This window comes from Heterocephalus glaber, unplaced genomic scaffold (genome assembly GCF_053883595.1).
Source record: "Heterocephalus glaber isolate CG9 unplaced genomic scaffold, H.glaber_assembly_v1.0 deba00001608, whole genome shotgun sequence".
In the NCBI taxonomy this organism is placed as follows: domain Eukaryota; kingdom Metazoa; phylum Chordata; class Mammalia; order Rodentia; family Bathyergidae; genus Heterocephalus; species Heterocephalus glaber.
The window spans coordinates 16801715-16813901 of record NW_028258379.1 but is presented as its reverse complement, the minus strand read 5'-3'; the positions used below and the strand labels follow the sequence as shown (position 1 = coordinate 16813901).

The 12187-nt window shown below is 47.1% G+C and overlaps 1 protein-coding gene across 22 annotated transcripts in view; it reads left to right on the top strand.

Moving 5' to 3' along the window:
* Angel1 (angel homolog 1) overlaps window positions 1-12187 on the top strand; it is a 136475-nt gene that overhangs the window by 91683 nt on the left and 32605 nt on the right. For 15 of the 22 annotated variants that reach the window (XR_015445059.1, XR_015445060.1, XR_015445061.1 and 12 more), the window contains 4 exons: window positions 5380-5503; window positions 9546-10121; window positions 10948-11174; window positions 11578-11647. Coding sequence is in view for 19 of the 22 variants with exons in the window: in XM_087195416.1 (XP_087051542.1) it covers window positions 5380-5503; window positions 9546-10121; window positions 10948-11174; window positions 11578-11647 (997 nt within the window). In the remaining 3 variants the exon portion in view is untranslated. Of the gene's footprint in view, window positions 1-5379; window positions 5504-6304; window positions 6453-6473; window positions 6555-6616; window positions 6735-7076; window positions 7145-9545; window positions 10122-10947; window positions 11175-11577; window positions 11648-12187 lie in introns of those variants that run through there. The other 7 variants (XM_004837146.3, XM_087195422.1, XM_021246014.2 and 4 more) reach the window with 7 other exon arrangements.

Below are 12187 nucleotides of genomic sequence, written 5' to 3'. Positions count from 1 at the left end.
GATTAAAAGAAAGATGTACACCTGAGATGTTATTCATTTCTTCAGGCATTCATTCTAAAAATGTTTATTGAGTGCCTACTGTGTGTGTGATGAGTCACTAATATAGGTACCATTGTAGGACAAGGATGAGGCATGATAAAGACAAGGACCTTTCAAGGTGTGTGCGACACAAGATACTGTAGATACTGACAGGGGTACCCTTAGGGGGAGGGTCCTGGGCAAATATTCTTGGCAGAGTTCCTGTTCATATAAATGACATGAGTCACCCTAAATCAGCATGACAGCACTTTTCTGGTATCTCGGGCCCACATGGTTCCAAGGAAGGCTGGGGATGACCAGCTCCTGAAAGCTGGATCCAAGTCCCAGAGATCCTCAGTGCATCTGGTTGGCCCCTCATTGGTGCAAAGGATAAGAGGGCATCATTAAGAGGAAAAAGTGTGGTGGCACACACCTGTAATCCCAGCACCTGGGAGGGTGAGGCAGGAAGATCACTGTGAGTACAAGGCCAGCCTGAACTGTATAGTGAGTCCCTGTCTAAAAAGAAGAAAAAAAAAAGAGGAAAAGGAGGGACCAAGGAGGTTTTATATTTTACCAATTTCTCCATGAAGGTCCATTTTCTGTTCCAGGATCGCACTTTGCATTGTGTATTGGGGCTCTCTTAGTCTCCCCCAATCTGTGGCACTTCTCAGTCTTTCTTTCTTTGTCTTTCACGGCCTTGGCATTTTTCAAAGAGTACTGGTTGGGATTTTGTAGCGTGTTCCTCAATTTTATTCTTCCCTCAGTGCAATGGCTGCCCCTGGCTCAGAAAGGTTTGCATGTAGGTGATGTATTTCAGGGTTGTTAAGGATAGTCCAGTAGCCAAATCTTGTCCATGACTTGTTTTTGTAAGTAAAGTTGTGTTGAAACAGAGTCATGACCATTCATGTGAGTGTAGCTTCTGGCTGCTTTCACACTGCCCTGGCACAGATGGGCACTTGTTATCTGGCATCAAATAGTGAAAGTCTGAGTTCTTTAAAGGAGAGAATAGAGAAAAAAATCCAAGAAAGTTGGTAGAAATCACATTTGGAGGCAAGATGAGGAAACACAACCGAAGAAACAAGCAGATTATCTGTATGTTATATTAATGATCAGTTTTATGCAAGGGGTTTTAAAAATGGTAGTTTTTAATCAATCCAGATTTCAAATGTGGGAGGTAGTCTTTGAAAGAAAGAGACCTTCTAGAGGATTATATTGCAAAGCAAAAACTTGGAAAATGCAAAGAAAGTCCTCACTATGTGTTCAAATTCACAAGTTTAGATTTTTTTTTTTTATGGTCTGGTTTCTTTAGGAAACCAATGAAAGATGGACTTTTCCCACCCACGCATCATCCATCCATCCACCCATCCATCCACTCAGTGTACTGAGTGCTCTGGGGCTGGGCAGGGTGCTGGGGATAGAGGGTCATCCTCATAAAATATGCAGTCTACTGAGGGGACAGAGGATGGATGGTGCTGAGCTCACAGAATGCAAGGCTGCTACAATAGTCAAGAGCAGGAATTTCTTGGGTCCTGAGTGGTGTGTCCATGTGTGTCCATGAGAGTGTTGGTACTCTGGGAAGCTCCACTGAGGAAGAGATATCTGGGCAGAGACTTGAAGGTCCATTGGGCAGTAGCCAGATGAGGGCAGAGGGTGGAGTAGGCCTGGGTGAGTATCCGAGGCTGAGAAAACAGCATCTATAAAGTCCCATAGCACGTTGAGGGAATCCCAAGTAGTTGGTGAGGGTGGAGTGTGATTCTCACTGGGAAGCAAGTACTAAGAAATGAGATGGGAGGGGGCAGAGTCTGTCATGAAGGGCTTCCCATGCTGTGCTAAGGAGTTTGGCTTTTGGTTTGTTTTTTTTAAAATTTCCCCTGATAACTGGAGGTTGAACCCTGGGCCTTCACTCTAAGCTACATTCCTACCCCACTGCACACCTTTTTAGATTTTGAGACAAGGTCTCACTAAGGCAGTTCTTGAACTTATGATCTTCCTGCTTCAGCCTCCCAAAGTGCTGAGATTATAGGCATGCGCTATCATGCTCCCCTGGTAAGGCTTGTGTTTTGATGACGGGGGACTTTGCAGAAATGTTTTAAGCATCAGTGTTTCCTACTAGGGTTTGCAGAGCGGAAAGTTTGCTCTGGGGCAGTGTGGAAGGTGCTGAACAAGGAGTGGTGGAAGGGATGAAATGGACTGACTGAACAGATATGAAGAAAGTCAAGCCACTAGGACTCAGGAGAGATCAGATAAAAAGTGAAAGAGAAGAAAATGTAGGGGGTCTGGGTAGCTCAGCAGATGATTTGTTGTTCATAAAGAAGACCTAGGGACTGGGGCAGTGGTTAATTTGTAGGATGACGATGGACAGAAGGTGATGAACACATGTTTGGGTGTGTTGGATCTTTGAGTTACCTCAGGACAGCCATAGGAGAGGTCCATTGGTAATAGGATTTATGGGTCTGGGGCCCAGGAAAAGGATTTGGGTTTAAAGGTGAAAGTATGAGAGTTTTCAGTACGTGGATAGTATTTGAAACCATTTCTGTGGTGAAAATTTCTCGAGGAGGGACTTAGAGTAAGAAGAGGAGCGATCAAAGCACCCTCAGCAAAAAGAGTGGCCAAAGGAACAAAGTGAAGGACATGAGAACAGAATGTGCACAGAGATGGTGAAAGGGAGGTGAGCCTGCCACAGGAACCAAGGGAAGGCTGCACTTCAGATGAATGAGCATGAAAGAGGGGTGAGGAGGATAGGCACAGGGGCGACAGCCCTCTCCAGAGGGCTGCTGTAAAGGACAGGTGGAGAGAGAGGGGCAGCCAGAGAGGCCATGGAGCCAAGGGAGGTTTTTGGAATGTAGGAGAGACGGAGCAGGTGCCAGTATTGTGGGAAGGACTAATGCAGAAAAAGGTGCAAGTGGAAGGACCACATCCCGGAGGCAGGAGAGATGGGATTCTGAGCTCGGTCAAAGGGTCAGCCACTGTGTGGGAAGCAGAGGCAGATAAGCATGCTGGTCCATGGGGTGCAGAGTTTCCATTTGGTGGTTCTGTTTCTTCTCTAAAGTGGACAAAAGCAAGAAGGGAGGCAGTAGAGGAGCAAGTCAAAGACAAGAGTGAGGCTGGGGTGAACAATGAGGAGTGCTTGATAAAACTCTAATGAATACAAGAAAAAGTGCATGAATGAATGCATCAATGCAGATTATTTTGGCACAATCTGGCTACAAATCCTGAGGCTCTGAAGAAAATACTAGGCTCAGAGGAGCCAAGTTTCCAGAGGTGGGCGTGGGGGGGCTCTGTTATAAGAGTTGCAGATGCACAGTTCTTTGCAGCCTGAACCATTGGACGGGTTGAGCTCTCTAGATATGTACTGGTTTAGAATGGAAGCCACTCATTATAAGTCGCTTGTAGCTATTTAATACTTGAAATATGGTTAGTACAAATTGAGATGTAATATCCATGAAAAAACATGGGATTTCAAAGACCAAGTATAAAAAAGAATTAAAATATATCATTTTAAGATGTTGAGTACATGTTTTGTTTTGTTTTTTGAGACAGGGTCTCATTATATAGTTCAGGCTGGTCTTGAACTCACTGTGTAGCCCAGGCTGGCCTTGACCTCAAGGTGATCCTCCTGACTCAGCCTCCAGAGTGCTGGGATTACAGGCATGTGTCATCACACCCAGCTTGATTAAATGTTAAAAAGCTACTTTTGGGCTGGGTATTTAGCTCAGTGGCACTGCGCCTGCCTTGCAAGCGCAAGGTCGATCCCTGGTACTACAGAAAAAAAAAAAGAAAGAAGAAAAAAGCTATTTTGGGGGTCTGTAGGGTTAAATGAAACATTATTAAAATTAATTTTACTTGCTTTATTTACTTATGAGTATTTTTACTTTTTATATGTATCATATCATATATATATATATTTGGGGGGATAGCTAGTCAAGTGTTTGATCATTGAGCTACACTTCCAGTCCCTACTATAAAATTCAAAATTACATATGCAATCCACATTATTTTTCTTTTGGACAGCACTGCTCCAGGCTTTGGTCAGCGGCCTCTGCAATCCTGAAGGAGTCATTATATTGTCCCCTGTAAACAGCACAGATGCAACCAATAAGTCGGCCTGCTGAACTTCCATATATACTGTAGTCACAAATATAATTTATGACCCCTTAAGGGCCTTAAGTTTCCTGTGTACAGGAAATGCCTCTTTAAAAAAGCCTTTTAAATCCCCCAAAGTATTGCAGATCATCCTACTTTGCTCCATTAGATTGGCTCCACACCTCAAGACCATGCTCCTGATGAATGCTCACCACTGCAGTCACTGTCATCAAGGTTCGGATGAGTTGAGGAGCTTATCCTTCTCTCAGATTCTTTCTAACATGAGGAGGCTTGAAACAGTGCAGATAGTACTTGTAATTTTCCTTTGATGGGGAAGCTTGAGGTTACATGTCCCCAGGCCAACTCCCCTTGGATTCTGGAGTGACTGGCTTGCTTAGAAATGCTATATTGCAGCCTGCAGGGCAGGAGCCTTATTCAGGCCAGGGATTGTGAAAGAAGGCCCTGCATTCACAGTGACCAGGGCTGCTTTTTGCCCAAGTTCAAAAAATGTAATAGTGAACAACTGAGAGTTTCCCCGGGCCAGGCATGGTTAGGAAAGTGAGGCATAGGTAACCTGAGAGTGTCCAGGGGAAGCAAGCAGCAGAGCTGGGGTCTGAACTGGTGGCCCAACTTCATAGCTTGTGATTCTCCTAGGGCCCTTCACTTTCTAACATAGCTGATTATGGGCCAGGAAACAAACACAGGGAAGTCTCACTTGGCTAATCTCAGGAAAAGCCTTTGAAGAACCATGGCATCAGCTGGCTTGCCACACTGTGCCCACACTTGCACTCTGAGCAGCCCACCTGAGGCTGGATCCTTCAGCAGAGGCATCTGAGCTATACAAACAGAATAACCTGGTGAGTGTTTGAGGGCCTCATCCCAGATCTGTGAAAGCAGATCTGCAAAGATCACCTAGAAATCTGTATTCTAAAAGCATTTTCCAAGTGGGTAAGGAAACCATTACCTCACAAAATGACACACATGGACTCCAGATAAGTACCTTGATGTAATATCTGATTTGGAACTTGGACTTCTGGGTACCAAATGGAAGGAGGGTACAAGGCGTGTTTATGTCAACCAGGCGGAAGGAGCGGGCCTGACCTTGGGGCTCCTTAGCTAGATCTAACATGTGTGGGCTGGTTTCTTTAGATTGCAGGGCCTCTGGTTCACCTCAGGCAAAGGGATGGGTGCTGCTGCTGGAGGCAGTCACCGCAGCTTCTGGAGGTACAGCTAATGGCCCGAAGGCCGCAGTACTGACTCTCTCCTTCCTCCTTTTAGACCTTCCCTGTTAAGATGTATCCAGCAGGTCCAGGATTCGGTGACTCCCCAGAGGGCTTCCCTGAACAACCAAGTCTCCAGCCACAAACTGGAAATCGCACAGCTCAGACACTGGCTACTGAAAGTGGGTGCATTTCATAGTCCTTGCTTCTTCATACCATGGCTGGGTGAGAAGATTGAGGGTGGGAACTGGGAAAGAGATGCTCAAAGAAGTCTTGGAGTAGCACAGAATCGATGGAAGAACTGACTGTCATTTAGTGATGTACACTTTGTTCAATCATGGATCCTCACAGTGGGGATAGCACAGTGTTAGGCAATAGACAGATACCTCAAGGCAAACCACCAGTCAGATGTGTTCCCGAGCCTTACGGAGTCCCTTCCTTCCTCCTTCCATCCACGCTTACCCTCTTTTTGCCAAATTAGGGGAAAAAGGACCCATTTGGAACAGATAGTAAAGGAGACAAAAATCAGTGCCGAAAGGAGAAATCAATTTATGACCTAGAATCTGAGTTGGGGGAGACAATAAAGGCAGGAAGAGGAACTAGGGGAAGAGTTGGCTTCTTCTCTTCCCTCGCCTAAGAGCCAGATTATAGAAATTAGGTTTAAGAGGAACTTTAGAGAAAGTCCAGCTCTTCATATTACAGAGGAAGAAACTGAAGGGCAGAAAGAACATATAGCGGCCCGAAGGCAGACATCCAGTTAGCAGCAGAAGAGGGAATAAAACAGTGCCTCAGAATGATATTATGAGCCTCTAGTGAGGTACTCAATTTTAATCCTTAGCACTTCACAAGTAGAGGAGCAACGGGTTGGCCGTTGCCATGGGAGCCTGCTCCTCTCTCCCCCTGCGGCGCTCCTGGCCTTGCGGTACCAATAAAGTTGTTGTTGAAGCCGGTGGCCTGAGGCCGGCAGCACCCGTGGGCCTGCCGGGGCGGGGCCTTGGCGGTGAAGGGGCGGGGCCACGCTGAGGGAGAGCCGGGGCTGAGGTGAGGGGTGGCGGCGCGGGCTGGCAATGATCGCTTCCTGCCTGTGTTACCTGCTACTGCCTGCTGCGCGCCTCTTCCGCGCCCTCTCAGGTACCGGCCCCGCGTCCTGACTGGCGGGAGCCTGGCCCGGCCTGCATCTGCGGGGCTCCGCGGGGCCTGGGACGGCTGCGGAGCGCCCGCCTCTCCACTGAGGTGTGCGAGGCGGCCCTTGACCCGCCCCTCGGGGCCGTGCTTTCCCACGAGGCCCGGTGGGGGACCCTCGTGGTCGAGCCCTCCTCTGCCGGTGGCCTGGTGACGTCGGGCCACAGTTAACGTGGACAGGGCCTGGGTAGCCGGCCATTCCCCCGCCCCCGCGCCGCGGGGTGCAGAGAGGTTGTGGGAGTCCCCTGAGTCACTGCCCCGGGCGCCGGGAGGGTGGCACCCTGGCCGAGGCGAGTTCCCCAGTTCTCTGCGGGAAGAGGCGGCGGCCTGGGGCTCGGTGGGCGGAGGTGCTGGGCGCACCTGTGTCCCCGACACTTCTCGGGCACCTACAGGCTGCTCCGGAGCCTTTCCCCGCTTGTCTGGGAGAGGGGTGGTGGGGTGGGCGCCGGGCCCCGCCATTACTTTAAAGATCTAGAGGAGGGTTATTCCTTTACGTTCCGTAATCCGCCTGCACTCCGTTTCTGGTCGTTGAAATTCCAGACGCTTTTATGTGACCATCAGTTTCTCTCTCAGATCTCACAGACTTCCAGCCTTTTTTTCAGAAATTTAAGGAGCAGGATCAAGAAGTACTTAGAAATAAGGTGACCGACTGCATTCTGTGCTTTTTCCTTCTGAAACTTTACACATTGTGTGTGTTATAGTGGGTGTTTCATATAAAAATATTTTTACTTTTTATTGCCTGTCTGCAGCTAGACTGCAAGCTTGAGGAGGGCAGGGCCATGAACATTTGTTGGCTGCACCTAGTGCTAACACTGCCTGGTATATGGTAGACAATGAATTCAGGAATGTCTTGTGTGTCCATACTTCCTAGGAATGGGAAACCCTACAGAATCCTTGTTTTTCAGAGAACTCAGCATATTCCTTTAGCTATGTTACTTTGGTATCTGGAGCTTGTCCAGTGTCCACAGTGGCAGCCTTAGTGACACATACTAGACCAGAGGTGCGCAGAATAGCAGAGTTCTAGGGATAACAAAGGAGGCCCCCTCCCTATCCATACTTACATTAACTTTGTGTTTGGTTTTTAAATAAGTTTACTATTTATTTATTTTTTGATACTGGGGATTGAACTGGGATCCTTGCGCTTGCGAGGCAGGTGGCAGAACCACTGAGCTAAATCCCTGGCCCCTTTAAATAAGTATTTTTGAGGGAGGGGGGCTTAAGGCAGGGTCTTGCTATGTAGTCCAGGCTGGCCTTGCCCCAGCCTCCTGAGTGCTGGAATCACAGGTGTACAAAACCACATCCAGCAAAATAAGATTAAAAGACAACAACATTTTCTTTCTGAGAACACCATCTACAAAATCAGCTACATTTGGAAGCTGGTGACCTCATGCATTTAAGCCAAAGAACCTCTGCCATCTGGTATCTGTACATAGGGGAAGTGTCAAGGAGTGGATAATTAGCAAGTCTGATGCTAAAGCCCAGCAACCCAGCCCCTAGGTTTAGAACAGAGTTTCTCAGTCTCAGCACTGTTTACATTATGGGTCAGATCATTTGTGGATTTGTCCTGTGCATTTTAGAATGTTTAGTAGCATCCCTGTCCTGTTAACTACTAAATGCCAGTAGCACTGCCACAGTTGTGACAGACACAAAAATCTCTACTGACATTACTAAATGTGCCTTGAGGGCACCCCCCCCCCCGAAAACTACTGGTGTAGAGGAGCATACATTCACATAGACCATACCCAAGGTATTTGAACTATTTTTCAATATTTGAGCCATTTTAATCTGTAGTGGATGTGGGTCATCATCATGTATGTCATTTGTCCTATGCTGTAAATAAGTGATTTAGTGTGGAAGGTTTTTTGCCCTCACCAAAATACTGTGCTCAGGGTTTTGAAGTTCTAATTTTAGATATTTTCCCACCTGCTTTCTTGCCTGTTGGCTGTCATTTGTAGCTGCTGTAGCAGAGAGATGACAGCTGTCTCTTAGCTGTCAGTTGTTGGCATCTATTTTACAACCTCTGATGTGTTTTGGAATGGGAAAACAATGAAATTTGTGAAAGTTTTATGAGTAGAATAAATATCTTTGAGAAGAGGCTCAAGAACCCTTGCTAAGAAGTAAATTGCACAGATTTTTTAGACTACTTTAGGTTTTTTCTTTTGGATTGCATTCATAGATAAGGGAGTTTTTTTTTTTTTGGTACTGGGGATCGAACTTGGGTCCTTGTGCTTGTGCAGCAGGCAGCGAAACCACTGAGCTAAATCCCCAGCCCCGATAAGGGAGTTTTTATAGAGCTACAAAACTGTTGGAAGTTATCTACTCCAAACTTTTGTCCCCGTTTTACAGTTAAGGGTAAGTCTAGGGCTGGGGATTTAGCTCAGTGGCATCACGCCTGCCTCGTAAGTGCAAGGTCCTGAGTTCGATCCCTGGTATCACAGAGTGGGGGGAGTCTATCTGAGTAGGAGTATTGTCCAAATTCAGGTAATTTTGTTAATTTTGGGGCTAGACCATAACTTACAGTTCTATTTCATGGTCAAGGGTTAATTCTAATGTAATATGGTTTTTAGAACCAGAGAGTTTATGTTAATAACAATCAAACTCCTGATCAAAGGGATGTGATTATACTTGTCTATGTCCTAGATTGTGTGGGACAGCTGTTTTCCATTCATGGGCTGCAATTTATCAGGTTTCTACCTTGTAAATTAACTAATACTTGTAAATGGGGCCGGGGATTTAGCTCAGTGGTTCCGCTGCTTGGCTCGAAAGTGCAAGGTCCTGAGTTTGATCCCCAGTACAAAAAAAAAAAATGTGTCCTCCTAATACTTGTAGAGTACTTAGAACAGCACCTGGCATATTGCAAGTACTTTGCTGTGTTGATGATGTTGCAAGCATTAAACTGGGCAGGCTCAGTGATGGTATACAATGATATAGAGCAAGGTGGATATGATTCTTACTCATGTGGGGCTTACATTTAGCTGGGAGAAGAGTGTGAGTTTCGTGATGCTGTCTTATTGTAACCTCTTATGTTTGCTTTCCTCTTAGATGCTTTCTTCACATGTCGGAAAAATGCCCTTTTGGCGAAAAGCTCGACCCCCCAGGTAGAGGGTGACTTTGCCATGGCCCCTTGGGGCCCTGACCGGGAGGAGTGTGAGGGCCTGCTGCAGCAGTGGCAAGAAGAAGGGTTGAGCCAGGTGCTGTCAACTGTGAGTGAGGATCCTCTTGCAGATAAGGCACTATCCCAGAGCAGCCTGGCATTCCTGATGGATAATCCTGGAGAACAGGATGCTGCTTCAGAGGACAAGTGGACAAGCAGGGAACTGAGTGAGCTGCGGTCAGCAGAGACTCTGCATGAACCTTTCCCTCAGGTGCTAGGAGAGGCGCTGGTGTCCGAGGTTGAGGCCCCTTTATGGGCAGCTGTGCGTGTGCAGACAGGCTCCCAGTATGCAGACTGTGCTGTACTCCCAGTGGGTGCCCTGGCTACAGAGCAGTGGGAAGAGGACCCTGCGGTGGTAGCCTGGAGCATAGCACCGGAGCCTGTGCCCCAGCAAGAGACTTGCATCTGGCCCTTTGAGGGCCTGGGGCAGTTACAGCCTCCCCTGATGGAAATACCATATCATGGTGAGTCTGACCACTAGCTGAGTAGGACAGGCTAGCAGTCTGTCTTGGAGGAGATTGTGTGATGGGGAGCTTGGCCACCTGTTTGTTTTCCTGAAGACTTTGCAGTGTCAGAGTCAGGTCTAGAGAGATCTTATAGATCACCTTATCCAGCCCCATGGACTTTCAGATGAAATAACCACAGTGCAGAGAAGTAATGGGGCATGTCTGAAGTCACAGCTAGGTAGCAGAATAGACTCAACCCTAATTCTGATTCTCTGCACTGTTGTATCTGCAGAGGTGACTCGGGGGCTTTCTGGGAGTAGCATGGAAAGGTTTCAGGCTCTCCTTTGTGGAGAATAACTTCAGTATTATTTGTGTTACGTATTGGGAGTCCATTAAAATTTTAAGGGAGTTCAGTGGCCCCAAAAGTTTTGAAATCCCCTAAGCTGACCCATGTTATCACTAGGTCTAGAGGTCAGAAAATATACATTACTCTAGAAATTTCTTAGGTTATTTGAAACACACCCAGCTGAGTGATTCTCCAGAGACTCATAGATGTGTCAAAAGTGAGAGATTGTCAGACTCTTTAAGTACTTTTTGAGCATCTACTAGGTGCTAGCTCCTGGGATGCAGTGGTGGACCAGCCAGGATGGTCTCTGGCTTGGTGGAGCACATTGTGTATTCTGAAGAATGGCTGCTCTAATCACCAGAGAGGGCTGGGTGACAGGAACGATGGGAAAAGGAACTTCAGATATAATATTACTGAGTCAGAATGGCGGGGGGGGGGATGGGCATCTGGATAACCTGTATTTGTCATGGATCTCTGTCTACCTCAACTGCTTTGCAGAAATCTTGTGGCGAGAATGGGAGGATTTCTCCACCCAGCCAGGTGCTCAGGGCCTGGAGGCAGGCGATGGCCCTCAGTTCCAGTTCACTCTGATGTCTTATAATATCCTGGCCCAGGACCTGATGCAGCAGAGCTCAGAGCTCTATCTGCATTGCCACCCAGACATCCTCAGTTGGAACTATCGCTTTGCAAACCTCATGCAGGAATTTCAGCACTGGGACCCTGATGTAAGTGAAGGGGGAAGTACCATCTGTGCTGTTTCCTGATGTTCTTAGAGAATGAGTTCAATGCCATAATTCTTCAGATGATTGCAGTCCTGCCTAAGGCTGGAGCTCATCTTCCTGGAGTCAGTGAGTTTTTTGGCAGATGCTGAGATGTGCACTTTTCAGCATCTTTATGTGGGGAGGACAATTCAAGGAATTAAAGGAGCAGGAAATCTAGTGCATTTCTCTGGCCTCCTCAGCTTAAGTCTTGTTGGTGGCTGTCTGGGAAGTCAGTTGTGCAGGAAGTTTCAGTGTGACCTTACCTGAGATCTTCATGGCTTCCTACCTGCCCTGGGTGCCTGTTCCTAAGGAGTGGGAAGCACATTCCAACACTGTGGAGTGATTGGTTTCCTTGTCAATTTCTCAGATCCTGTGTCTCCAGGAAGTTCAGGAAGACCATTACTGGGAGCAGCTGGAGCCCGCTCTTCGACTGATGGGTACTGCAGCTTGTTGGTGCACTTGCCAGCCCTTTTGCTTCCAGGCAGTCCTCCCTACTTTCTCCTGAAGACTCCATCTTTTCCTTTATCTTAGTGAACTCCCAGTCTCACCTGTGAGCTAGCTCTTTTTGAGTGTGAGACAGTAGTATTCTGCAGTTTTTAAAGCAGTTGTGACTATTAACCATTTAATCTTCAAAGTAACCAACATGTGAGGCTTACTGTTGTTATCCCCACTTTACAGATGAGAAAATGGGGTTCTGAAAGCTTGTGTGACTTGCTCAAAATCATAAAATTACAAAGCTAGTAAGTTACGGAGCCAGGATTCCAACTTGACTCAAGATTCCATGCTCTTCCTGTCAAGTTTGTTATACTCCTTCATACCCTTCCCTTCCTCCTTCCCCTTCCAGTCCTTGAGTCATCTGATTACAATTACAAGGGAATCTCTTCAGGACCTAGGAAGTAGCAAGGACAAGGGTTCCCTTTGTTGAGCAGCAGGAACAATGCCTTTAGGCACACAACTTGGGCTGCTGCACTGGATGG